Here is a 26,973-nt window from a genome sequence, read left to right as displayed (position 1 = left end):
CACAACCTTGAAAGGTACAGAGGACAAACTCACCAGCTGCTCTCCAGTGTTGAAGAACACGGAATCCAGCCCAGCCACAACTAGGCTGGAAATGGAGAAAAAATAAGAACAGATAAAAGAGTTTGCTTGATGTGCAAAAGGCCTTCTTGGGTTTTTCCACTGTTTTCCCTTCATTCTTTGATAAGAGATTTTGGAGGTACGGCTAAATAGTTAAATGACAGCAGTCAATCCACTTTATTCTATGAAAGCCTGGTCCCACCTTTGCTCAGGGAGACTCCCATACACTTCTCCAGGAGGCTTCTGGACCTGCTCTCCAGCAGGGACTCCTGCGTGACAGATTGATTCTTGAGAATTAAGGACCAGCACAAAGGGTCACCCAGCTGTGGCCATGCAAGGGTGAGAGATACAAACTCCCTTAGTGTGTTTATTAGTTAATTTGACATTAAGCAATCCCTCATCATCATTAAGTTTTACATTTTAAGATTTCAGGATCCTTTTAAATCAGCAATTGATATTCTAGATCTGGTATAAGACTTAAGTTGCTAGCATTTAAATGGTATACCTTTAATGATTGATTTGACTATTAGTGCTACATTTTATTGCTAAGATACCTTTTGCATTATTGTTTCAACATTCTGTTCTAGTATCCCAATTTCCCCACAGTTTGATTGTGCTTATGCCTTTAACTTTTAAAACAGTTAAGACCCTGGTGCTATTTTAAATAAATCTTGTTCTGTGCACATACATCTCATCTGCTCTCTCACCCTGTTTGAGATAAGTAGAAACTGTATTCTAGAATCAGCCAAATTACAAAAATGTTTTAGGTTGTTTATATAAACAATTTAAAGAATTGCTAAAAAAAAATATCAGTTATATCTTCCTATTCTTTATTATTAACTCTTGGAGTTTCTAGTAACAGAAAAAAGCATTGCTTGAAAGCGTCCTTCTATTATCTAGAAGGAGTTTCCTGCAACAACACGAGGTAACATCTATTAATAAAGGATGACATTTATTTTCATTCTGGACAGTTTCTTTGACAAATCACTATGGCTAATACGCGTGTGCAGGACTTCTTGAGACAGAGGGGAAGTTTCTGAAATACACTCTGAAAATAACCCTCTTTATGAGTTTCTTGTCTGTCTGTGCTGTATTACTCTTTCCCACCACCTCATTTTTGCCAAAGTTGCAATAAAAAGTAGGGGGAGAGGGAAGAACAGCAGTATGATGAAGTACAATTCTTACACCTGTGCAAATGAAAAAAACAAAACAGAACAAAAACCAAAAACAACAAACACACCACAAAAAAACAACAAACATGAGTAGGACTCCAAAGCAGCTAGACACCCTGGCTACGGATCAGTCTGTGTGCACTCCATGAAAGGGTGCATAAATGTCTACACCTATGTTACCATATGAAGAATGTACAGGTTAGGATGCATTTAAATGCTGCATGGAAAACAAGCTGCATAAACTTAGGCATAGTGCTTTTTTGCTTCTGGCCCCGTGCAGACTGCCAGAAGTACACAACAGAAGCTGATCGCCTAACCAACCTAGTGGCTTTCTACAGCTGAGTGGCTACACCAGTGGACAAGGGAAAAGAAGTGGATGTAATCTACCTGGACTTCTACAAGGCAGTTGACACAGTCATGCACAACACCCTTCTAAGTTGGAAAGATATGGATTTTATGGGCAGATTGTTCAGTGGATAAGGAATGGGCTGGATGGTCACATCCAGAGAGCAGTGGTCAATGCTTCAGTGTCTAGGTGAAGACGAGTGACAAGCAGTGTCCCTCAGGAGTCCCTGCTGGGACCAGTACTACCTAAGATCCACGTCAATGAAATAAGACAGTGGGATCAAGGGCACCCTCAGCAAGTTTGCAGATGACACCAAGCAGACCACTGTAGTCAACACCCCAGAGGGACAGGACATTACCCAGAGGGACCTGGGCAAGCTAGAGAAGTGGGCCCAGATGAACCTCATGCAGTTCAACAATGCCAAGTGCAGGGTCCTGCACCTGGGTAGGGGCAGTCCTTGCTAACAATGCAGGCTGGGGGATGATGTGATAGAGAGCAGCCCTGTGGAAAGGGACATGGGAGTACTGGTGGAGAAAAAGTTGAACAAGGGGAAACCATGTGCACTTAGAGCCTAGAGGGCCAATTGCATCTTTCAAAAGAAGCATGGCCGGCAGGTCAAGGGAGATGATTCTGCCTCTCTGCTCTGCTCTTATAAAATCTTACCTGGAATACTGTGTCCAGTTCTGGAGCCCTCAACACAAGAGGGACCTTGGAGCAAATCCAGAGAAGGGCCACAAAAATGATCAGGGGGCTGGAGCACCTCTGCCATGAAGACAGGCTGAGGGAGCTGGGGCTGTTCAGCCTGGAGATGAGAAGGCTCTGGGAGGACCTTACAGTGGCCTTCTAGAACCTGAAGGGGCCCTCTAGGTGGTGGAGACCCCATGCCTGGAGACATTCAACATCAGGCTCCACTGGACTCCAAATAACCCGATCTAGTTAAAAAGGTCTTTGCACACTGCAGGGGGGGCTGGAATAGATGCCCTTTAAGGGTCATCCCCACACATTCTATGACGCTATGACAACGAAAAGTAACATTTTTCACAATATGCTGCCATGACTGTTTCTACAGCTGAGGCACAGAGACCACCTCAGCTTTCCAGAAGCAAGGCAGCTTGCACAGTACTCACGCTTAGTTTGCTGCTGAGCTAGCAAGCCAAAAGAGACACCAGTTTCCTGCATATAGACGCAACTGGTTTTCACGCAGAAGCCTTCCTCCAGGCGCACCTTTGCAGGAGAGGACAAGAAGGCCAAACCACGCACCGCGCGGCTGAAAACAACCTGCTGATCCGTCGTGAAGGGCAGCAGGAAGGGGCCGGGAGGGCGGGGAGGGATGGAGGGAAGGATGGAGGGAAGGATGGAGGGAAGGATGGAGGGAAGGATGGAGGGAAGGATGGAGGGACGGCGGGAGCCCTGCAGCTCTCCCGCGGGCATCGCCGCGCTCGGGCAGCACCGCCGGGGCGGGCTCCTGCCGGTGTCCTCCGACCCCGTCCTACCTGGTAGCGGCCGGTGAGGAGCTGGCTGCGGGAAGGGGTGCAGAGCGGCTGGGTGTAGTACCGCTCCAGCCGCACGCCGCCCGCCCCCAGCGCGTCCAGCCGCGGCGTGCGGATGGCCGAGCCGTGCCAGCCCACGTCACCCCAGCCCAGGTCGTCGGCCAGCAGCAGCACCAGGTGCGGGGCGGGCCGCGGCAGGCAGGGCGGCAGGCAGCGGAGCAGGCAGAGGAGCAGGCAGAGCAGCGACAGCGCGGCCGCCATCCCCGCCCGCCCCGGCACCAGGAACTGCGCGGCGGGGACCGCCCCCTGCTCGGGCCGCGGCGCGGCCGGGGCGCCCGGCTCCTCCCGCGGGGGGGCGGGCCGGGGGGGGCAGGGAGCGGGGGGAGCAGGGAGCGGGGGCCGGGGGGGAACAGGGGCCGGGGGGAGCAGGGGGAAGCAGGGGGGGCAGGGGCTGGGGCTGGGGGAGCAGGGGCCGGAGGGAGCAGGGGCCGGGGCTGGGGGGCCGGGGCTGGGGCCGGAGCCGCGTCCTGCGCTGCCGCTGGGCCCCAGCGTGTTCCGCTGTTGGAGCAGCGAGGCTCTGGGTCACCTGCGGTGGGTGAGAGCGGTGGCCCTTTAGGCCGATCGGTTTATTCAATAAATAAGTAAGTAACTAACTAAGTAAGTAAATAAATAAATAAATGAGAGGTTGTGAAGTCGCTGGTGTTGGCAGGGTGTTGGAATTTATCCTTCCTCCTTTCCTCATGAAACATCCATTTTAACCCATACAGCTTTTCCTCGTGGAGCCAGGGAGCTAACTGCTTGCAAGCTAGTGTTTCGAGTCAGCGATGTATCCAAGCAAGTCGGTACAAGGGTTTCAGTGGAGGGGGACTGCATTCTGGTACAAAGTAACTGAGCTGTTTGTTGTTTCTGTCTCATAGGTGACGCCACGGCAGGTCATCCAAATTTAATACTGCCAACAGAGTTTGTTCTGTGCCTAAAGAAGGTGGGGCACCTGCAGACAGACGTGGCCTCACTGCTTGCCAGCCTGTGCTCCAGCCCAGGGAGACGAATTGCCGCCCCGCTGAAGCAGCCGCTGGGCTGTGGGAGATGGCAGTCAGGCCTGTGGGAGGACAGTGCACGGCCTCTCTCCTGACAGGGGTGGCTGTTCTCTTCCCCCAGCCCCCTGCTCAACCCTTCTGCAAAATCATTAGTGACACTGCTTTTTTTCCTCGTATAGATGAGAAGTTTTGACCTAGGCCTGGCTGCAGGATGGTGGTGGTGGCTGTTGTTGAGTAGGAAGGAAGTGAAGCAACCAGAAGCAGAAATAACAGCTATGCTAAAAGGGATGTTTCTTCCAACCTTGTAATCTTCTAGAGCAATATGGTAGTGACCACTGCTTTAGTTATAATGTTGATGAAATGTCTAAGACTGTGAAAGGACAGAAATAGCTGTCAGCTCTCACAGATTTTGTTCACCCATGGCATACATACAAAAATGTCAGTGTTCAGTTAAAGATCAGATAACTCTGTGCTTCACATTTAGTTGGATAGGTACACATGGGCTTTTCCAAATGTATGTAGCCATTTGTTAACAGGTGACAGAACAATCCACTTTAAAAATCATATTTCTCAGGAAGAAAGACAAATACTGAATATGCCAGATTCCTGTGTACTTTTTTTTTGATTGACAAGTCTCTGCAGAAAGAAAGTTCCTGTCCTCATGAATAAAGTCTAGTGGATAAATCTATGAATTTACCAGATTATTTTTTTTTATAAATCCGAAAGAATCCCTGCTGATTTGAGAACAGGAATTATGAGTGATGCTACATTTTTTTCTACAATAAGAATGTGTGTGTCCACAGCTGGTACTGGAACAAGAAGCAACAATACTATCCTCAAGTCAATCTTTCCAAAAGTAAATTCCAGGATTGCTGACAAGCTGGTATGTGACTATGAGTTATATTTTCTTTGTTCAGATGTGATTCATACTGTTCAAGAGGCTGGAAATTTCAGATTTGTCTTGTTTTCAGTTCAGATCCTATCACCAGTCACAGCTGTCTCACTGAACTGTGTATTTTACTAACTGCTTCCATGTCCTTATTGTATGTAAAGTTCCACTCAAACATTCCCATTCTCATGGAAACCATTCTTGTTCATTCTGAATAATTACTCTGAAAATCTACACAGTGCTAGTGAAATCAGAAGTGCTGGATAAAAAAAATGGAATAAAACTGATCATAGCCATTCACCTCACATGCTTCCAAAGGCATCAAAGTGTTCAAGTGCAGCTGAACTCATATTCCTTCGTACAGGAGTGTCAAGAGTTATTTGCTGGTAATCCTTTTCCACCAGAATTGGATTACCTGATTGCCTGAGCTGCCAGACAAAACATTAGGTTCTACCAACTAAAACATACACAGCAGATACTGCACAGTCACAGTCTGAATGTTGTTGCCTTTCATACCTTCTTTCTGTTTTGTTGGGGGTGGTGGTGGTGTTATATTATTTGAGGGATTTGGAATCACAAATTAGTATTTATAACAGAGAGTACTCTCTTAAATCAAAATAGTAAATCCTGGAAATGGTCTGTGTTCAGTCCCCTACGTTTCTGTGTACCTTTTCTGAATTTGGGGTTCAATAATTTGAATGCTGTTCTGAGGTCAGTGATTAATGAAGTCATTAGAGTGCCACACAAGATTATGGTATTAGTATTGTGTTGATTTATCACTCCACACAAATTATCAACATGGTACATCTTGCCATAGCGGGCAGGAACTTGGAACAAAAATTCAAATGGTAGTAGTCTCTCCACACACAGAAATTTGAATTTTTCAGAAAATGTCCTGGATGACCAACAGTCATCTCTTCATCTCATTGCAAAGTTGTCTCCTTTATTAGGTAACAGAGTTGCTAAAGACTCAAAAGATGTCCCTGCCAGTCTTTCAGCCCTGGAATTTCTGTTTGATTGGTTAGAAACCCTCTTAAAACATGGTTGTACTACTTAAGCATTCTTGCGCCTATTCGCTTCCTCTTCCTGTATCCTGACACCACAAGTTTATGCAAGACCATATCACAACATACATGAAAATAAGCAGTGACATGAAACCACAAAAGCTGCTGAATACTCCCTCCCTCTGCTGAATAACCCCCACCCTGTTTCTTCAGGTTTATAATTTTATAACTTTGAAGACTTAATTGTGTGAAGCTCTCTGTGAGCATGATTTCTAAAGCTTAATCCCCTTACAGCTCCGTTTATCCATTATGTGCAAAATGCTGCCTTGTTGAGCTACCTTAAAAAATACTCGGTAAGCTGGCTTGAGTACCAGAGCAGTGAAAAATAAGCTACAATAGCTAATAAACCCTGTCAGACACACAGCTATTATAACTACAGTGCTTCTAATACTCAGTCATGCATGTTTAAAACTCCTCCAGATATTTCTCTGCTCCTGAATGCATCGCTAAACAGAAAGCACAGCCCTTCTTAAGGGGTAACAAGTGGGACAAAATCTCAGTTTTCCCTTTTCAATGGTCAGTGATGAACAGGGAGTTGTTTAGGTCTTACAAGTTGGCTGCAGGAAACTATTTCACATTGATTGCCTTGTCACAGAAGCAGCATGCTACAGGTTTTGTCTGCTTCTCTAGTTCTCAAAACTAAGTGAACATTAACTGGCTTAACTATTTTTGTGAGGCTTCTGTGACAACTGCTGTCAATGAGAAGCCCAGAAGGAAATCTGTGTTTGGGCCTCTGTAATGCTACACTGCAAAATGAAACAGGTAGCTTGTTGTAGCATCTGCTGCAAGGAATAAGTGGTTGGGAGGTTACAGCTTAAAATGCAATACAAGCCCATGGACGGTACAGTTTTTCAACTTATCTGTAGGAATTACATCTGTGATTCATTATCTGTTGCTCAGAAAGCCTGTGCCTTCTGCATACTCATCTGGCTGATACGTTAATGAAGAATGCATCTTTCTTCCAAGCTGGAAAAGGAGTTACAAACCTGATTCTACCTAACTTCCAGAATTGGATGTGGAAGGTATAACTGAAACAGAGTTTTGGCATAGCAAAGCTTCTTAGGAAAGTATATGTCAGAGGCTGTCTCAGGGTACCTGTTACAGTATGCTCCAGGACATGGTGTGTAGTGAGTTTGCATGTTTTTGGGGAATACTGAGACTCAAAACTATCTTCCTAAATAAAAGAACATTGCATTGTGTTTAGATTTCTTAACTTCTCAAGGAAACATAGACAACTACCTTATTACAAATAATGTCACTTTCAGAAAAAATTACATCTCTGATTGGTTCTGCAAATTAGAACTAAATCACTTATGAAAGTGTAACAGAGAATAATTTCTGAATGTTTCTTTCACTCAAGGTAGTACTGCAAGCAAACCTGACAAAGCCTGTATATTTTATTTTTACCTGCTTCATAAAAGATATTCAGAACAGCACAATGCAATGTCAGCTTCCTTTAGCAAGTGTTCAGTATTCAAATTGTGTTTCTCCTTGAATAAATTCTATTTACACATTTGCCTCTTTGCTGAAGATTTAGAGGCACCAGTGCCTTTAGAGAAAGTACATTTTAGACATTATTCATATTCATATTCATATATATATGTACTTTGAAAAGGTTTATCTATAGCCTAAAGGGGAGTGTTACTTTTTTAAAGTTGGAAATGGTGACATTGTTCTTATTAAAGAGAATTGTTGAACATATCATGGAATTCAGAAGAGTTGTAATGATTTTGTGTGTTCCTATAATTTACATTATCCCAATCGTGCTTATTCAAGTTATTCAATATTTAACACTTGATAAAGCTCCTCTGCTGTGGATGTTTTGTTTTGTTTTATTGATAATATTTCTGTATTAACAACATATGGCTTTACTGTTGTTCAAGCTATAATTAACAGGAAACAGAGGAACAGAAGTCCTCTGGTGTCAGATTAGCTCTTCAGATTTAGAACAGTAAATCCATGATACAGTATTTTAAGTTCTGTTAAAAAATCAGCAATAATACCCTGTTATGATTCATGTAAAATAATGAAGAATGGGCTTCCTAGAACTGTTTGATTTAAGAAGAACTAGATTTTTATCTTCTGTGAGAATTTCCTGCCAGGGCGACACATTGGGAAAAAATGCTAACAGTTCAGTTTGCCTTTAATATTACTTTTATTATTTCTAATGATTGCTGGCATGTATTTCAGTTCCTTAGGAAGCATTTCTTCACAAGAACTAGTGACATTATTTTAATAAGTTTGCAAAGTTATGTTGTAATGAGCCAGGGTAAGGTGCTTTGCCCTGAGGACAGGCAAAGAAGGAACTGTGAGTGTCAAGGAGTAGGAAAAAGTTGCTATTGGCCAATACTAAGAGCAACTTCCTCCTCCGTATTAATTCAGATCTGACAGCCAATGTGAGAGCAAGCTGAATCAAGAATCTAATTCCCTGCCACTTTCTACTCTCGAGTGCTACAGAGGACACGTTCTGGTTCATGAACTGTGCTCAGATCTCTAATGTGAGTAGCCCATACAAGGAAGAAAGAGGGCAACACAATTTAATCTCTCACTGATGCATGGCAATGACAATCTTGTGTTTAGTAATTAGGAAATATGAGTAGTTTGCTTCTCTTAACTTCATGCATATTAATGGAACTATTTACTACTGCACATTTTGCTATATCCTCATCTGTGTTTATATTTTGGGACTTTCACCCCTTCTCTGAAGACGCATTCTTGTCGGTTCAGTGAGTACCAGTGGCTCTTGTATAATGGTTGCTGGATAATTTTTTCCTAGAAGTTCAACTTCCAATTTCTGTCCAACTTTGCTGAGTTCTGTAGGAACATATGCAAAAGCCAGACTCTGCTGAGCACTGTAACTGAAACATCCAGATGTGGTGTTGCCAATAACCTGGAAAAAAACCATATTTATCTTTATTTTCAAGATGGAGTGAGGTTTTCTTAAAAAAATGCCCAGCAAACAAGCCATATATGTATATATACATCTCTCACGTTAGTTTTGATATATACACCCCAAACATCAAGCAAATTTCAAGTGTGTCATGCAGTTCATAATATTCTCTACTGTGGATGACATCACCTTAAACTGGGAAGTTTTTGCTTCTTGAAAAAGAAATCTATTCCTATTCTGTCAAGTTTTTACTGGAAAAAACACTATACGCATGCATGCATTTGTTATATATCATAATTCGACTGCTTGTGAGCATTTCAGCCTGTAATCTGTGCTGAAGTGTGGGTTCTACACTTTGCTGTTGTTTTGTTTATTTGAAGTTAATAGCTGAAGTGTTTTTATGACAACAGTGAACTTGCAGGAGAAGAGAATGGCCAACTTGATCATAGAATCACAGAACCACAGAATGTGTGGGGTTGGAAGGAGCCTTTAAAGGTCAGCAAGTCCAGCTCCCCCTGCAGTGCACAGAGGTCTTTTTAACTAGGTCAGGTTGCTCAGAGCTTTGTCAAGCCTGACCATCTCCAGGGATGGGGCCTCCACCACCTCTCTGGGCAACCTGTTCCTGTGCTTCACCACCCTCATTGTAAAGAACTTCCTCTTAATATCCAATCTAAATCTACCCTGCTCTAGTTTAAAGCCATTTGCCCTTGTGCTGTCTTTAAACACCCATGTAAACAGCTACAGCTTTCCTGTAGGCCCCTTCAGGTACTGGAAGGTGCTATAAGATCTCCCCAGAGCCTTCTCTACTCCAGACTGAACAGCCCCAACTCTCTCAGCCTGTCTTCATAGCAGAGGTGCTTCAGCCCTCTAATAATTTTTGCAGCCCTTCTCTGGACTTGTTCCAACACGTCTATGACCCTTTTGTGTTAGGGGCCCCTAACATGCCACTTCAGATGGGGTCTTACAAGAACAGAGTAGAGGGGCAGAATATCCTCCCTTGACCTGCTTAATACTTCAGTCTGCTCCAGCTCTAGTTTTTCTGACTTGAAGAGATACTTTGTTAAACTTTGCACCCTGCTTGAAGGGTAGAAAATTGTAATCGGAGCTTCAAATTGTTCTGTGCCAATAAAACAAAAGTAATGCATTCACCTTACCTTGCCATTGTGCCACACACTTTCATTTCCCTCGGGATCGACACTATCCGTTTCCACAGTGAGATACACCAGTCGTCGCTTGAGCCCGTTTTCTTTAATCTGCTTCAGTGCTTGCTTTCCTGTGAAGTCTGCTGGCTGAAAGAAAGAGAATATAGTGACAATATATGGTTACTTGTGTTCTGTGAAAATTTATATAGAGAAAAACATTTAAATATGTCTTCTTTTGGTTTTTTATCACTTAACTATTCTGTATGAAGTATACATTAAATGAAATCTTTGACAGATACTGTATTTTGTTATTTTTATATTGGTACATTATAATAATAACAACTTTGTTTAGAATATTTGTTTTTCTAAATCTCAGTCCCTTAATACCTGTAATTCCAAGTGTAGTAGAAGTACGTATGTAGTAAGCTGTGTGTGCTATAAGAAAGTCTGCCCAGTTGTGGGCCAAAAGATGGTGTTTCATTTCAATTTCTATTCAAAAAAATGGAATATCAACCCAAATCATAAATCCCTGGACTCCCTATGTGGACACACATCCTTTTAAATGGCACTAGCAAACACAATAGTCAGTTGTTACCTTGGTGTCTGTGCCAAGCTGCAGAGCTGGAAGTTATCTTCATATTCCTGTTTTACACTAGATATGTTTTTTCCCCACATCCACCATTTTATGGGATAATGCAGCATCTTGGTTGAAGACTGTGATTCTATGAGTATTACTATAATTTGGAGTTCCCTTTTTCAGCTTTCCTAAAAATCTAGAAGCAGATTCTCCTATTTCTAGAAGTAGACTGCATAGACATGTGACAAGTCTGGGGGAAGCCATCAGTAAGTCTCTGAACCATAAAGGGTATATAAGATAGTGTTTACTTTATGTGATAATGTTTAGCTGAATCCACTGAGATAGCCTGATTCCACAGCCAGGTTCACAAATACAAGCTTATTTTGCCTAGCAGTAGCTGTGAACCTGACTTGTCACAGACTGTTATCTCCTAACTCTTAAATGTAACTCAGATAACTTCCATATTTAGTTGGCTGGGTAGAGAATAAATTGAAAAAGAAGGCATAGAAAGAAGAGTTATAAACTTTGTGGTCATGAACAGAATGCCTGAAAAACCAAAAGAAATCTGCTTTCAAGGATGCTGAGAGTTCAGACAGAGGATAGAATAGTAATCAGGCTGGACATCATCATTGCTAATAACTGTGCAGTAAATATCAGGAACACTGGCTTACAAGTTCTGCCTATTCATTTTTCCTTTAAAGGTATAGATCAGGCAGAAAAAAAGATTTGTATTCAACTAATTCGCCAGATCCACACCAGCCTGCCCCCACGGGTAAGAAATGTCCACAGCAGTTAAAAGGTCCTCGAGCATTCCAGCCTCTGCTGGGAAGATGAGCAGCAGTGAAAGCTGTTTTAAGGCACTGATCTTAGGACATTGTGACAGCTCTAGTAGGTCTGAAGCAGGTAGTGTATTAATTTTAAGACTGTTTAAGAGAAAAAAGGGAAATATTGTTGAAGATGTCAAAATACTATTTCTGGTAATGTTTTTTAATTTCTGTAGAAAAGTATTGCACTGTCAGAATTAGAAGCAACACATATTGTATTTGGAATAGATTTTATGCAGTTAGTTAATGAGTTTTTATTCCTGTAGTTCCTGTTCAGGTTCACCTATGTCTTTGTGTAGGATCAAAAGGAATTACTAAAGCAATGAGCAGTTTTTGAACATTGAAAGACTAGACTCTGTAAGCAGTTGCACAAAACAGCTTATGAACCAGTTACAGACCAATTAGCCTGAAAATGAAGGTGGACTCACTAAGGTTAAGGTAGATATTGCACATAAGGATCATAGATAGCCACCTTTGGGAAGAAACAGCATGAAATACAGCCCAGATCAGAAAAAGAAGAGACTGAGGATTCCTTTAGGAAGATAACTTTCAATATGCTGCTGGAAAGGAGAAAGATATCAGACCAGAAAATAATCAGCTACTAGTAGTTACCTCTTATTTTTCATAGAATTACTTTTATGCTACACAAAAGCAGAATAATAGAATTGTTTGACTTGGAAAGGACCTTTATAGTTCATCTAATCCAGCTCCCCTGCAGTGAGCAGGGGCATCTTCAACTAGATCAGGTTGCTCAGAGCCCTGTTCAACCTGACCTTGAATGTTTCCAGGGAGAGGGGATCTGCCATCTCTCTGGGCAGCCAGTTCCAGTGTTTCATCATCCTCATCATAAACAATTTCTTCCTTACATCTAGTCAGAATCTACCCTCTTTTAGTTTAAAACCATTACCCCTTGTCCTGTTGCAACAGGCTCCACTAGAAGTTTGTCTCCATCTTTCCTATAAGCCTCCTTTAAGTACTGAAAGGCCACAATAAGGTCTTCTAGGTGCCTTCTTTTCTCCAGGCTGAACAACCCCAGCTCTCAGCATTTCCTCAAAGCAGAGGTGTTCCATTTCTTCAGTTAATTTTGTGGCCCTTCTCTGGACCCACTTCAACAAGTCCATGTCTTTCCTGTGCTGAGGACTCCCGACCTGGACACAGTACTTCAGGTGGGGTCTCATGACAGGAGATTAGAGAGAGAGAATCACCCTGCTTCTTTTGATGAAGCTCAGATAGAGCTGGCTTTCTGGGCTGTGAGTGCACATTGCGAGCTCATGTCCAGTTTTTCATCCACCAGTACCACCAAGTCCTTCTCCATAGGGCTGCTCTCAATCCGCTCATCCCTCAGCCTGTATTGATACTAAAGGCTGCCCTGGCTCATGTGCAGGACCTTGCACCTGGCCTTGTTGAACCTCCTGAAGTTCACATGGGCCAATTTCTCAAGCTTGTCCAGGTCCGTTTGGATGACATCTCATCCCTCAGGCATGTCAACTACACCACTCAGCTTGGTGTCATCTGCAGATCTGCTGGGGGTCCCACTGTCTATATTGCGGATGAAGATATTAATCAGTACTTGTCCCACTACGGACCCCTGAGGAGATGGAGATCACTTGTCACTGATCTCCATCAGGGCAATGAGCCATTGACTATTACTCTCTGGATGTGACCATCCAGCCAATTCCTTATCCACCAAACAGTCCACCCATCAAAACTGTAACTCTCCAATTTAGAGAGGTTGTTGTGGGGGACCATGCCAAAGGTCTTACAGAAGGTCAAGTAGATGACATTTGTAGCTCTTCCCTTGTCCACTGATGGAAAAATAAGACTGTATACCACAGCAAGACATACAGACTACAATGCTTTGCATGACACACAGGAATTCCAAGAAGTACATATTCTACAGGTACACTTTGCATTGAATCAGCTTCTTCCTATCCATGCTAATAAAGCATCTGGTATTTAGTCTAGAGGAATGTGACTGTGAAACTGAATACAAATATTAAAACACAATGTCATACATCCCCGGGGCCTTCTGCCTTTCAGCTGCTGCTCTGGAAAAGGTTAGGTGTTATTCCAGTCCTGTGTCATATCTGCCAACCCAATGTGGATGTTACGGATACACTAAGGCATCTAACCCAGCAGTACGAATGTCTGACAACTCCCATTTTTTGTCTCGTGGTAATATATGAGTGGCAACATACAGGACTCTCAGAACCAGCTTCTGACAGCATTCTTCTCCTGTGCCCTTTTCCTTGTCTGAGTCACCACCAAGTTTTCTAGAGGAACAAATTGTAATTGTTAGGAATCATTAGGAATGCTGCACCCCACAGCACTGGGGCAGCTACTGTTGTACTGAGAGCATGGCTCCTTTTTTTCTGTAGAATTCAGATACTTGTAAGTGCAAAGACCCAGAGAGAGATTAAAGTCTTACAAAACACTTATTTTCATGTTTGGAGTAGCTATATTTTGTTTTGGTTTTGTGTTGGTTTGTTGTTTTTTTTTAAATTCAAGATTTCTGGTTAATTTATGCCTCTATGAATTCCTCATTTGGAAATGGAGAAACAGTTCCTGTAAATGTTAATGCAGTAATCACAGTCAGAGCCTTGAGTTTGACCTGGTAACAGATGTGTGCTGCTCTTATGGGTCACTTCTAGATTAACTGTATAGATGACAGTTAACTCCTGTTAATATACTAATTACTGGAACCTTGAGGTTGACAGCAAAATTAATTTTTACTTCCACTTCTTAATTACCTTTTAGATATGGAAACCATTAGAGCAAACAGCTAGAAGGCTTTAGAATCTACATATCTCTGGATCATTCTTTGCCTGTGTGTTATGGATATAAAATTAAATTCTTACCCAATAAATTTAACTGGGCAAGGTTTTTGATCTCCTGGAATAAATCATTAACTGGAGACAAATTTGGGGATTTTTTTAAATGGGTTTGTTCTTTGTTATTTTATGTTCCTTGAATGTTAAGAATATTCTTGTCTTTTTAGAATCATGGCCTGGAAAAATAACCAAGAGATAACCTAGAATTCAAACTCTGCAAGATATATATAATATGTAAATACATATATACACACACAGAAAGTCTGCAAAAATGTGTGTATATACATGTAAATGGACATATATGAACACACACATACATATATAAACACTACATGATCATGGATAGAAATGTATATATGAAAATATGTGTATATACAATGTACAACTGCAGAAAATATGAGCATAAACACAATATTTAAACATTTAAATCAACTTCTTCAGGAATTCCAGCCCTATGAATCTGATCAGGTCAGTCTTCTCATTTTTCAGTGCCTGGGTGTCTATGTCAATTGTACACTAAGCACATTTCCACCACTGTTCATTTTTGATCTATGAATGTGTGCGCATGAGATCATTCATTCCAATCAAAACAGCATTTTGGAAACTACTCATTCAGACTCAGCCTGGCTATTTTTGGCAACAACTGCTTCCTGATTCTAGAAGAAAAGTAGTTTGGGCATTGCTTCTGGTTTAGGTTGTGACACTAAATAAAATGCATGAAAACTTACTTTGTTTCAAGGGTGCTTGGCTTTCAGTGGCATACAGATCTTAATTCAAACAATCTGTGAAACTACTCTGTGGCTTCAGGGAAGCAAAGAAACAGAAATTATCTACAAAACTTGCAATTTTTTAATTTATTATGCCATTTAGCAGAATAAAGTCTAGGTATCTAAGATTCAACAAGAACTGTCAACAAATACATGCAAATCTCTTAATAATGAAATGTTGCAATTTATTTGGTATGCTGCTTCTGACTGAGGGCATACAGCCAAATTATGTACACAAAGTCACCCAACTGAGTAAGGCAGCACCAACACCTGCTGCGAACTACTGTAACCATTATGTTACAACACGCTGGAGACAGCCTCGATGAAATATTTTGAAATTAATTATTCTTAGTTGGATGGTCTTGAATAATTTCAGGGTAACACGCTAAATTATAACCTGCATCACCAAGGCAATAACTGAAAATAATTTTCCTACAAAGGTAGCAAGTATTTGACAAGTTTATTTTTCTGCAGCAAAACAAAGTTACAGTTTACATCACACAAAACAGTTTTCTAAGGGAGATGTGGCCAGTCAGTATGTAGGGCACTTGCATCACTGCACCCTTCATTCAATCTGCCTAAGTCCTTCTTGCATGCAAACAGACAGCCCTAAGAAACTGATATGATACAAACAGCTGATGAATTGTTGAATTATTTTGGTTCTAAATTCCTAGCTCAGTGGGTGCTTATTACTTTACATGGTCCAACAAACCCACTGGGAGTGAACGAGGTGTGAATTTTATACAGATGATAAAATCATAGCAGATTCTTTCTCATGTTTCCCACTCTGTTTAAATATATGGAACAAATCCTCTATTTTATGACCCTCTGGACATAAAAGGATGTAATCATAGAATATGGTTTGACTCCTAGATTTTCCACACCTAAATTTTAATTTGGATGGGGACAGGATTTAAGTGGAAAAGTACACTGAATAATATTATGCCTATGTGATAAGCATGATAAACATGCACTGAAAGAGTGAGGGGGGAAAATGTACCTCTCCCCTCTCATATTCCGAGTACCTTTCCATCATTCCATCCTTTTTCATACTCTACTTTCCTCCAGGTTTCTTATCCCTTCCTCAGTAAAGTCTGTGCTCTTTCTTCTCCCTTGTCCTCCTTTCTTGCATGGAGTAAAGCTGGCACAAACCAGAACCTTATATCAGACTGTGGAGTCGGCTCAGTGATCACTACTGTAGTCATTCCTCTCAGAGCAGGAGGGATGCAAGCTGGGGAAATGGAAGGAAGGGCAGAAAATGGCAATAAGGGTGAGTTAAAAGAAACTCTTGTGAGTTGACCTGTCCAGCATGGAGTTGGAACACTGCTCCTAGCAGATTTGGATAGCAAGTGCCAGGCATTCCACCCACCACGTCTGTCCTGTTTGCCCTATACTGGACTTTAGAAGTGAGAAGATCAAAATGAGTCATTTGCTATGGTGCTGCAAACATAGCTTCCATTTTACAGTCAGCGATTGCTTAAGCAAAAGAAAACCAAAGCAACAAAAAAATCAACACTTGAGAAGTGGAAAACAAGCAAATAGTTACAAGTGGTTGCTTTCTACTACAGTGGTTGCACCTACTCATCATGGTTCTCCAGAGGGTGAAAAGCCTTGATTTCACAGCACTGCTTATCAGCACTACAAACCACATAATCAGAACATAGAATCACCAGATCAGTAACATTTTACACAGATGATGAAATAAGTTACTATGCATGCTGCAGAGACCCAGAGCCAGCACGTATATCTTCTTTTCTGACACTTTCCCCACCATCTTCACCTTGTCGTCGGTGGTGTCAGTGGCCAGAGACCTGGAGGCCCGCAGTGGGACTGATAATTCTGCTAGTGCAGTGCTCCCTTTCAGAGAGCATGCTCTCTGCAATTACAATCACAGATCATTCAGGCTGGAAAAGACCCTTAAAGGTCGTTGACTGCAACTGTTAACCTAACACTGCCAAATACACCACTAAAACATGTTCCTAAGTGCAATGTCTACAAGTCTTTTAAATACCTCCAGGAATGGAAACTTCAACACTTCCCCGGGCAGCCTGTTCTAATGCTTGCTTCTGGGTTTTCTTCTGTTGTCTTTTTTTTCTTTTTTTCTTCCCCCCTACCCTCCCTCCCCAATATCCAATCTAAACCTCCCCTGGTGCAACTCGAGGCTGTTTCCTCTTGTCCTATCACTTATTACTTGGGAGAAGAAACTGACCCCCACCTCACAACAACCTCCTTTCAGGTAGTTGTACAGAGCAATAAGGTCTTCCCTCAGCCTCCTTTTCTCCAGGCTAAACAACCCCAGTTCCCTCAGCTGCCGTTCTTAAGATTTTTGCTCCAGCCCCTTCACCAGCTTCATTGCCATTCTTTGGACTTGCTCCAGCACCTCAAGGTCTTTCTTGTAGTGGGGGGTCCAAAACTGAACACAGTATTTGAGGTGCAGCCTCACCATGCCGAGTGCAGGGGTAGGATCACCTCCCTCATCCTGCTGGCCATGCTATTTCTAATGCAGGCCAGGATGCTTTTGGCCTTCTTGGTCACCTGGGCACACTGCTGGCTCATGTTCAGCTGCTGTTGAACAACAACCCCAAGTCCTTTTCACCAGGCAGCTTTCAACCACTCTTCCCCAAGCCTGTAGTGCTGCATGGGATTGTTGTGACACAAGTGAAGGACCCAACATCTGGCCTTGTTGAACAGTTGAACAGTTGATCTTGGCCCATCAATCCACCCTGTCCAGGTCACTCTGCAGGGCATTCCTACCCTCAAGCAGGCCAACACTCCCACCCAACTTGGATCATCTGCAGACTTCCTGAAGGTGCACTCAATCCGCTCATCCAGGTAATTGATAAAGATATGACACACGCCACTTCAGCCTTTTTTGGTGTTCTTTCTACAAGGTGCAATAGTAAAAGACACCTCAGAAATCCAATGCAAAAGTCAGAATATAAGGTAGTACTACAAATCCTACCTTATCTAAAAGGCATTTTTTGACATGAAAATGCAAGCACGTCCCTGAGTAGGGTTGGTGGAGGTAGGAGATAAATAGTAAGAAGCAGATAGGGAAAAGAGCAGAAAACAAAGAAGGACGAAAACATGTTGGTAGAGCAGACCTAAAAAAAAGTGAAAGGAGAGAGATTCTGGGTATTGTATAATCTGGAAATAAGCTTTGAATGGAGAACAAAGAAACTGCCTCAGTAAATAAACAGGGCTGCAACAAAGAAACGCTGTCTCTCATAATGATATTTCCTCCTAGCGGAAAGAAACGCTAAGTCTCAGCTAAGCACTCACATCTCGGCCTGGGCGAGCACAATAGACCAGAGTCCCAAAGGGTTTCCATCATCTACTGCATTTTCTTCCAAAATTGCAGTGGGCTGTTTGCTGCAGAGAAAGTGCCCAGAAGATGGCAGTCTTGGATATCGCAACACGAGTCCCAAACCTACAGCTTACTGCAGAAGACTGTAGTTGTAGCCTTCCTGTCTCCTGGTGCTACTGGGTTCACATGGGAAACTCTTCTGAAAGAGTTCTTTCCTGTGAGCTAACCAAACTGACAAGGAGTTGCTTCACTCTAACATCGAGTTTTATTGGGACTTCCTGTTGGTTACGCTTAGGAGAAAAATAGGCTGCTTTAAGAATATTGAATTAGCAAAAAAAAACAACCAAAAAAACCTGGTTCAGACCACCAAAAAGGCACATGCTAGCATGTTCTAAAGACATAAGCAGCTTCTGAAATGAGGGTTGCTTTTGTTGTTGTTGTTGTTTTTGGTTTGGTTTTGGGTTTTGTTGTTGTTTGTTGGTTTTTGTTGTGGGTTTGTTTTTTTGGTTTGGTTTTTTTTTTTTTTGTATATCAACAATGTAGATAATAATCAATGATCAGTTTAACATATAGCAAGAAAAGATTTTCTAGTATAGTGTGTCATTAGAATGGACTATCTGGGGAGACTGTGAGATCTTCAGTACTCAGAGGTCTTTGTAATTTCATAACAGAAATTTTAATAAATATGACAAGGAAAACACAGACATAGTTGATTCTGCCACAGACAAAATGTCTGGAGTAAATATCCTATTATTGCTCATCTTTTTTGTGGTAATATTTGAAAAAGATACTAAATTTACCTACACCAGGTTTTTGAAAAAGATAAAGCCTTCAGAGGTATATTGTATATTGTATACTGTATATTTGGACTGCTTGAACCTGAGAAAGTTTTTCTTTTTCTTCTGTAAAGATATTCCATGAATTTCCTGCCACAAAGACCATTAGAACTTTACTGAATATTTAGCAGAGTCAATAACCAGAGTGCTTATTCATGAGATGAAAGTATTATTGCAAGAGGTTATCTAACAACTTATCTAACCTACTAAATGTAAGATCAATTGAACAAATAAAAGAAAGACAATGGGTATTTAAAAATACCCCATCCCTAAACCAGACAGATTTTCTTGTGAAATTATGAAGACAATGTATACTCTAAATTAGAAATTAATTCTATTACTGCCCCTCCACTTTGGTTTAATTGCAGCCCATCCTGCTCATCTGTGCAAGGAGGCAACTAATACCAACATCACAGAAAAAAAAAGGAGTATCAAGTAGAGTCTGGAAACCACCTAGAACAATACCATCTCTTCAGCCTTACTGATAAAATGGAAATTACCACAGAAATCCTGAGAAAACATGTTTACTTATTCGCATGCTTTAATTTAATAGAGCATGGGAAAAAAGGCTCAACTTAGGCTTTTAAGAGTTTCTCCTGTTGCTCATCACAAAAATATTACTAGTCCATGTGTACATGAAGATCATGCATACACTAAACTTCACAAACACAGAGAAATACCAGGATTTTGTTGGGAATTTACATCTCTTCATATTTATTCCCCAGGTATTTGAATGCACTCTCATGGAAATTAAAATACTTTTTAATTGTACTACCTTCACTGTCATTTAGTTGTTCATTCATTTTAATCTATTTAGACACTGTTTACATTTTCCATGACATACCACTTGAAATCCACCTATGCTGAAGTCTTTTTACACTTTATGAGCTATTTCAGCTGCTTGCTACTTGGTAAGAAGCAGTCTAGTATTTAACTGAACACAATTGATTTTAATTTCCACAGAAATCAGCACCTTCCCCAGTTGGGGGCGCACGCTTAAAGGAACAATCCATCTCAGTCTCCCTGCAGAACAAGATGATTAAACTGTTGCTTTTAGTTTGTATCGCATTTGGTCTTTTTTTGCGGAAAGTTTCCTTAACAGTAGGAGCAAATAATAACAGTGTTTTGCTTGTTTTCCATCACAGTAGGCTCTACGGGATGCTGAGGTCTATGCCATGCCAAACAGACTCCAAAACCAGAGGAATGGAATTGGAACTCTCAGCCCCAAGCTGCCAAGAAGCAGAGTAAATAATCTCACATTGCACTTCATGCTACAGTGCTTAGACCATTTCCAATATCCAAGTTAGCTCAGGTACCTCTGCAGTGTCAACATACAGCTACAACTGCCCTCATTTGAGTCAATAAATAAACATCGATTATTTCCTTTTTCACACTAGTTCAGCAGAACTGGCAAATGTTTTAGGCTGACATCCTGCATCTATGCTGGAGATTCACTCCACGCCCACTCATCTACAATGTGAGTGTCTGCTCCAGGGAGCTGTCCTCACCCTGCATTTAAAGCACGCAGAGGGCTGTGTCAAGCAATAAAGAATCAAGTGTTTCGTGCACATTAGTGCCTTCACATGTTCTGCATGGGCATCTTGGCAAGCAACAGCTTTCCCTGCTTACAGTGTAGGGGAAACAAAACGAAAGAATGGAAAGAAAAGCTGGTAGCAGTAACAGTTTTCATTTCATTCTCCCATAATCCTGCTAATATTCTCCTCAAGATGTGAACTACCTTGCTAAGTAAATATGACACACTCCTGTAAGATTCTGTGTTTACCTTGCATGTGTAATTTTTTCTGATTAGGGAAAAATTGCAATACCCAATGGAGACAGCTCGAACTTCACTACATGTAGGAACTTCCATTGACATCCATGGGAGAACATTGCCTTCCAGTTGATGAGCTCCGTAGGCAGGCAAGAACAAGTTTAGTGCTTGGATTTCATACTAGACCACACACTGATATTAGATTAGGACAAAGATGAATGTTTTATCAGTCCTGCACAGGTTGAAGAATTTAAACCTCTATAGACAGGTTCAACAGATGGAGAGGAAAAGCACCTTCCTGGGTTCATCCCTATAGCTGAAGTTGTCTCATAAAGATAAAAGCACCTTTTTAGGTTTAACCCACCTTCATGTTTGCCTACGCAAAGTTCAAGATTTGTTGTTTTTCAGAGCTGTAACTTAAAGTTTTTATTCCTTTTCTCAGTTCCACAGTGCCTGTACATAACAGGGCAAAAAATACCAGGGGTCATTAATTATTTGATTTCTTACCCTTTCAGGAATAAAGGGAACATGACTAAGAAGAGAATTTGTCCATATATCAATATTATATTACTGTAAAGATTAAAAGTTTCATAAAATAATCTTTATTCTTGATTTCCCTTACTTAAAAATGTTGGCATGTTCTCTGTTTTGCAGATGAGAAATTGAGGCAAAAAAACTGAGTCAGAAATATCCCCTGATTTAAAGCACCTAACTTGAATGTATAGGACCTTATTTTTCACATTAGAAATTTCACATCGACTGTGCAGGCAACTGCTTTCTTTGTTGATGGGCTTACTGGTAGCAACAGATTACATCAGAGCTGCATGCAAATTCCACTGTTTTCATGGAAAGGTCCTCAGTTTGACAGAGTAAGGACACTGGTTTATGTTTCATTCAGACCACAAAAGACCTTTACAAGCAATGTCTGTATCTGTTAGACTATAACAGCATTTTATTTGCTAAAATATGTGTATAAGAAAATGGGGATTCTAATATAAGGAGATGGAATAATGTCTTTTCATTTTAACTGTATATTTAAATTCAACTACTCCCATTCTCTGAACTTAAAATCAAGCAGGAACAAGTTACAAGCAGAAACTCTACGAACAACATAATTGTTACTATTTTTAAGCAAGATATTAATTTGTCTTATAAATGACTCACACCCAAAATGCCAGACAGCAGTTCCTCTGAAAAATCGACTGTTTTTTTTCAGTAATTGCTGTACCGGCGTGTTAGCCAAGGAGTTAGAAAACTCCTTTAAGAAGAATAAACAGGTAAAATGTTTCCACAGTATGAAAAGGCTTGTTCAGCCTGTATATAGATACTATATGTTTACTAAAGCACATGACTGAAATTTCTCTATAAAGGTAAATCATAAAGAGTTATTTTTCATGTAGGCAACATTGAGTATTTGCAACTTCCTGACCTATTGTGTAATTTTGTTAGCAAGAAACATGTAAAAACATTAAACTTTTCCTTAAACAAATCAGTACTTTAATAAAGTAATTATTTTTCTCTACAGTAAAAAAAAAAAGAAAAAAAAAGAAAAAAAAAGAAAAGAAAAAAAAAAAGAAAAAAGAAAAGAAAAGCTTTGGTTCATTTTCTAAATCTGTTTTATTTTACAGATAATTACACTTTTCAAACAGTTAAAGGATTACCCTTGGGTTTAATTGAACACTTTGGAAATAATAAGACATACCTTGTTCAGCTTTACAAAGTATTCCAGTCCAGCTTCCAAGGGATTAGTGTCACAGTTCATCTGTTAAAAAAATAAAATCAAATTGCCCTTTGTACATGAGGCACTATCATAGCTTTTGGGCTGGGGGTCAGGGGTATTCATTTAGTTATTCCACACAGCCTTCTGTTTACTCCTGAGTCAATGTCTTCCACATTGCATATGTGCAACTTCCATTTGAATACACTGCATGCTTCTTCCTACACGTGATTTCAGCAGCATATCTACTATTACACCTAGTATAAAGTATACATGTATAAATAATTCATCTAAGTTTCAACAAGCAAAGTAAACACACATTTCAATAAGAAACAAGACTTTTCATCACTGCACAAATAAACCTGCAGAAGATTGAATAACTGAGCTGTGCACGTTAATTGCAACACAGCAGAATGCCTTAGCTGGAGAGGAAAATAAAACACAAAGCCAATTCTATTTACCACCTTCCCATTAGGTTTAGGGTGAATGATTTGTTGGGCAGCATTTGAAGCAGGAATGAAAATAGTTATCACTGGGCAAACAAAAAGGACACTGAAATCCCCACCATTTCACCTTCCTGAGTTCTTCCCAAAGGAATTAGGAAAAATGTCTGGTAAGCAGAAATTACATTGATTTTCCCCATATTCTTTGCCCCCCACCACCCATGTAGCCGTGTATTGGGAGTGAGCAAATTTGGCAGAAGCAATCTAATGGAAAATGAAAAAGTTCCAAATACATTATGAAGCAAGAATAATTGGTCCCTCTCGACACAGCTATTACAGTAATAAAACATTTTCAGAATCAATCAGCCAAACCTTTGATTTCAAAACACTAGAGCTCAGCAAAACCCTCATAATTCTGTTATACACAAAAGGAAAAATATCAGTGAATCAAAATAAGTGTCTCTTTGCCAGCAGTGCAATGGAGTATACTAGGGCGGGGTTTTTTATTATTTAGAAATCACATTGTTCAGAACTATACTAGCTTTTCCTGCTCAAGGTAAACTTTATTTTTATGCTAAATTGAGAAACTTGCAGCAATACTATCTGATCTAGTGCTGACTAACAGTTGCATAATCATAGTGAAATAAAGAAAATAAACAGAGAGAATAATAAAGAAATTCTATTTCCTGACCTCTGCGCCCCAGGCTCGGAAACCCTTCTCCAGCCTTAAAGTATTCAGAGCATATGTTCCAAAGTTGTCAATTCCCTCTTTTTGGCCAGCTTCCATAATTGCACTGTAAAGAGCTACAGAATCTTCTTTTCTGTGATAGAGCTCCCAGCCCAATTCACCTGTTAAACACATAAGATTAATGATTTCATTTATTCAATGATGAAACAATTGTAATGAATACCGTCCTATTCTTGGTAAAATATGGGGATCAACACTGTGTTAATTCTCATTCTAGGATCAATTTTGCTATTACTGCCCTCAAGAACTACTAGGTGATTTATGCCCTAGATCTTAAGCAGTGGTACTATTATTCTACTATTTAAACTGTTAACTGAAATCTGGGGGCAGAAAAAAACCCAGCAAATCTGAGTAACTGATAAGAAAAGATCATTTACCAAAGTCATAATGACAGATGAAGCTCGAGGGCATTATAAAAAGGCCTGGCAAGCGAACAGCAAATGTAACAGTGTAAACAAGCAGAAAATTATTATATGGTATCGTACAACAGACAGAGAAGGAGTACAGCTGGTTCAGAATGGTCTGAATTCAGCCCACTGCAGTAGAGATAGACATAAAAATAAATAAAAATAAAACGTAACTGAGAAAAACAAATACCCAGCATTACAGTGTGACATTTTCGAGGCACTTGACAAACACTAATATATGGTAATCCAAAAACAATTCTTGACGTTGGTTTTTGCAGCAGATACCACAGAGGTTATCAGAACTGGCCTTTTGTTCTGTAAAATAAATATTTACACTACAGGGTATTCCAGAGAAAAAGGTCTCAGAAAAATCAGCACAGACCCTGACCAGATCATGTTTTAAAATCTATGTACTGCATTTCCTCACACATTTATATAAAACATATGATTAACATATTGCTTATTAATACATGGTGAGAATTATTTTTCAACGTAATTTTGGTTACACTTATTTTATTTCTTGCCTCCTTCCTTTATAGTCTGTTTTCTCTACTGCTTACCTGTGTATGATATCCTAATGGCAGTAACAGCAATATCAGAAAGTTTCAACTGTCTAGACTGGAGAAACTTAAATGAAGCATCACTCAGATCCTCCCTTGTCAGCTTCTGGAGGATGTCTCGGGCATATGGACCTGCTACACCAAGTACTCCCATCTCATCTGTCATGTTTTCTATTTCAACTTTGTATCCACCTCTTGTTACTTTCTCTTGTATCCATCTGCATGTAGGACACAACGATGATGTTAACATTTTAATGAAAAATAACTGACTTTGATAAAGATTAAAAAGGAATATTTTTTTGTTAATGTTGGTCTTCCCAGCAGCTCGAAGTCCCACACCTTCCCAAAACAAATGGAAGTATGTGCTACAGTAAATAGTCAAACTAGTCACTGATGTTAAACAGTGTTTTCTAGTGAGATAATGAGATAGGAACACAAGTATATGGGATATGACAAGGAAAGGAGAGAACTTAAATGGGTGGAACAGTATTTCTAAGATAAGAGAAAGAACTCAGAACTGAATGTAGATTTGCCTTTGGATCCAGAATGTGTTGATAAAAAGGCCAACATACAAAAGCAGCAATAATCAAATGAACATAAGAAATAACAGCACAAATTCCTCAGCTAACAGAAATGTGCAGTGAGGCTTTGTTCAGTCCTGCACACAGTATTCAAACTATTGGCAGGATGTTCAGTTTTGAGGTTTGATTTAATCAAAAAGATCAGCTAGTTGTTGTCTTTCTTTCAGGAAGCTCACAAAATAAATGAAAGGAGTATATTTAAAAATCCTTTAAATTACTACTTGGTTAAGCAGCATTACAAGATCTAAGGCACAAGGAAGTACCCTACAGGACTGCTGAAATTCTGCAGAAGTAAATGCATTAGCTCTGGTTCTGCCATTTGTTCCCTGAGTGTGCCAGGGGTCCTACTGATTCCCATGGCACAGTTATGAAACAGCACATTATTTGTCATGTGTTGGGGCAGCAAATTTCTGTCTTTTGAGCACTGATTCATTTTGAATAATTGATTTGCCACCAATCTCAAGTAAGAAAAATTCTTAGTATATGTGTACAGCCACTTACGGCACTAGACATGTAGCTTCCAATGCTCATCTGTGAAAAGCATTTTGATGAAGTCATCCTGCAACTGCTTCTACCTCCTTTCTTTCTGTTGTTCTGCTTTGTGACCCCAAAGCCCAAAGCAGAAGATATTATCAAAGTATCACGAAGACTGCACAACCTATCTGGATTAGCCAGGTCAGTGCCTGTGGGGTCATACATGTTTAAAGCCAATTTTCTTACTTACGTAAGAGAAAACACTAGAAAGGAACAAATGTGCTGTGTTCCATCATACAATGCCAAACAAAAACAGATTCAACAAGAATTACCTCCATTAAAGTATATTACATAACTATCAGTAAATTCTCCATCTTTTTACACCAACAATAATCCAATAGGCAACTGCTTATACTTCAGAATTCAACTCAGCTAAGTTTCTAAGAAACCAAAATCAATAAATAAGTAGAATTCTCTTGACCCTAGGAAAAGTTTTGTTGGGTAATAATACAAAATTTGGCATGTAGTAAAAAAGTTTCTATATTAATGTGACTGTATGTACTTACTGTATCAAAAATAAACTTACCTCAGATCATGAAGTTCTGATCCTGAGCCAGTTACAAGCATAAATTCTCCAGGATACAGTTGAGAGACTGTTAGCTCAGCATAAACTTTTCCTCTTGGTGTTAACATATGGCTTATGTTTGTGGAACCCACCTACAGAGTAAAAGTTGAAATTATTAAGAATGAAAAATAAAACCTTTGAATTCTTAAATATTATGGAATTTATGTAAATCTGTATTTACCTGAAAGAAAAATATTTTTATATTTGTTCTACTATGCCATAATAGGAGCAGACAAATGTCCAAGCTTAGGCTTTACATTGGAAATACCTTATTTTCTTCAAAGAAAAAATTGAAATTTTTTAAATTAGGTAAATCAAGGTCTTCACAAATATTTACTAATTGTTTATTAAACAAGGTGTTCTTAAGTTACATTTGATTTAAGAATGCATTTTCAACTCAAATTCAATCAATTTTAAC

At 40.2% G+C, this 26,973-nt stretch overlaps 2 protein-coding genes across 3 annotated transcripts in view; both read right to left on the bottom strand.

Moving 5' to 3' along the window:
* ARSB (arylsulfatase B) overlaps positions 1 to 3,333 on the bottom strand; it is a 65,438-nt gene extending 62,105 nt beyond the window's left edge. For both annotated transcript variants that reach the window (XM_051643319.1, XM_051643320.1), the window contains exon 1: positions 3,069 to 3,333. In XM_051643319.1, the coding sequence (XP_051499279.1) occupies positions 3,069 to 3,326 (258 nt within the window). In that variant the 5' untranslated portion in view covers positions 3,327 to 3,333. The remainder of the gene's footprint in view (positions 1 to 3,068) is intronic.
* A 2,407-nt stretch (positions 3,334 to 5,740) lies between these two features.
* Positions 5,741 to 26,973, bottom strand: part of DMGDH (dimethylglycine dehydrogenase) — a 48,604-nt gene continuing 27,371 nt past the window's right edge. Inside the window, exons 11-16 of the mRNA XM_051643708.1 lie at positions 26,517 to 26,647; positions 24,876 to 25,093; positions 23,852 to 24,009; positions 22,703 to 22,762; positions 10,100 to 10,234; positions 5,741 to 8,945 (exon numbers count right to left, since the gene is read on the bottom strand). Of these exons, the coding sequence (XP_051499668.1) occupies positions 8,730 to 8,945; positions 10,100 to 10,234; positions 22,703 to 22,762; positions 23,852 to 24,009; positions 24,876 to 25,093; positions 26,517 to 26,647 (918 nt within the window). The 3' untranslated portion in view covers positions 5,741 to 8,729. The remainder of the gene's footprint in view (positions 8,946 to 10,099; positions 10,235 to 22,702; positions 22,763 to 23,851; positions 24,010 to 24,875; positions 25,094 to 26,516; positions 26,648 to 26,973) is intronic.

Source organism: Apus apus, chromosome Z (genome assembly GCF_020740795.1).
Source record: "Apus apus isolate bApuApu2 chromosome Z, bApuApu2.pri.cur, whole genome shotgun sequence".
In the NCBI taxonomy this organism is placed as follows: Eukaryota; Metazoa; Chordata; class Aves; order Apodiformes; family Apodidae; genus Apus; species Apus apus.
Note: the sequence above shows the minus strand (reverse complement) of the source record. Positions and strands in the feature narration are given on the sequence as shown.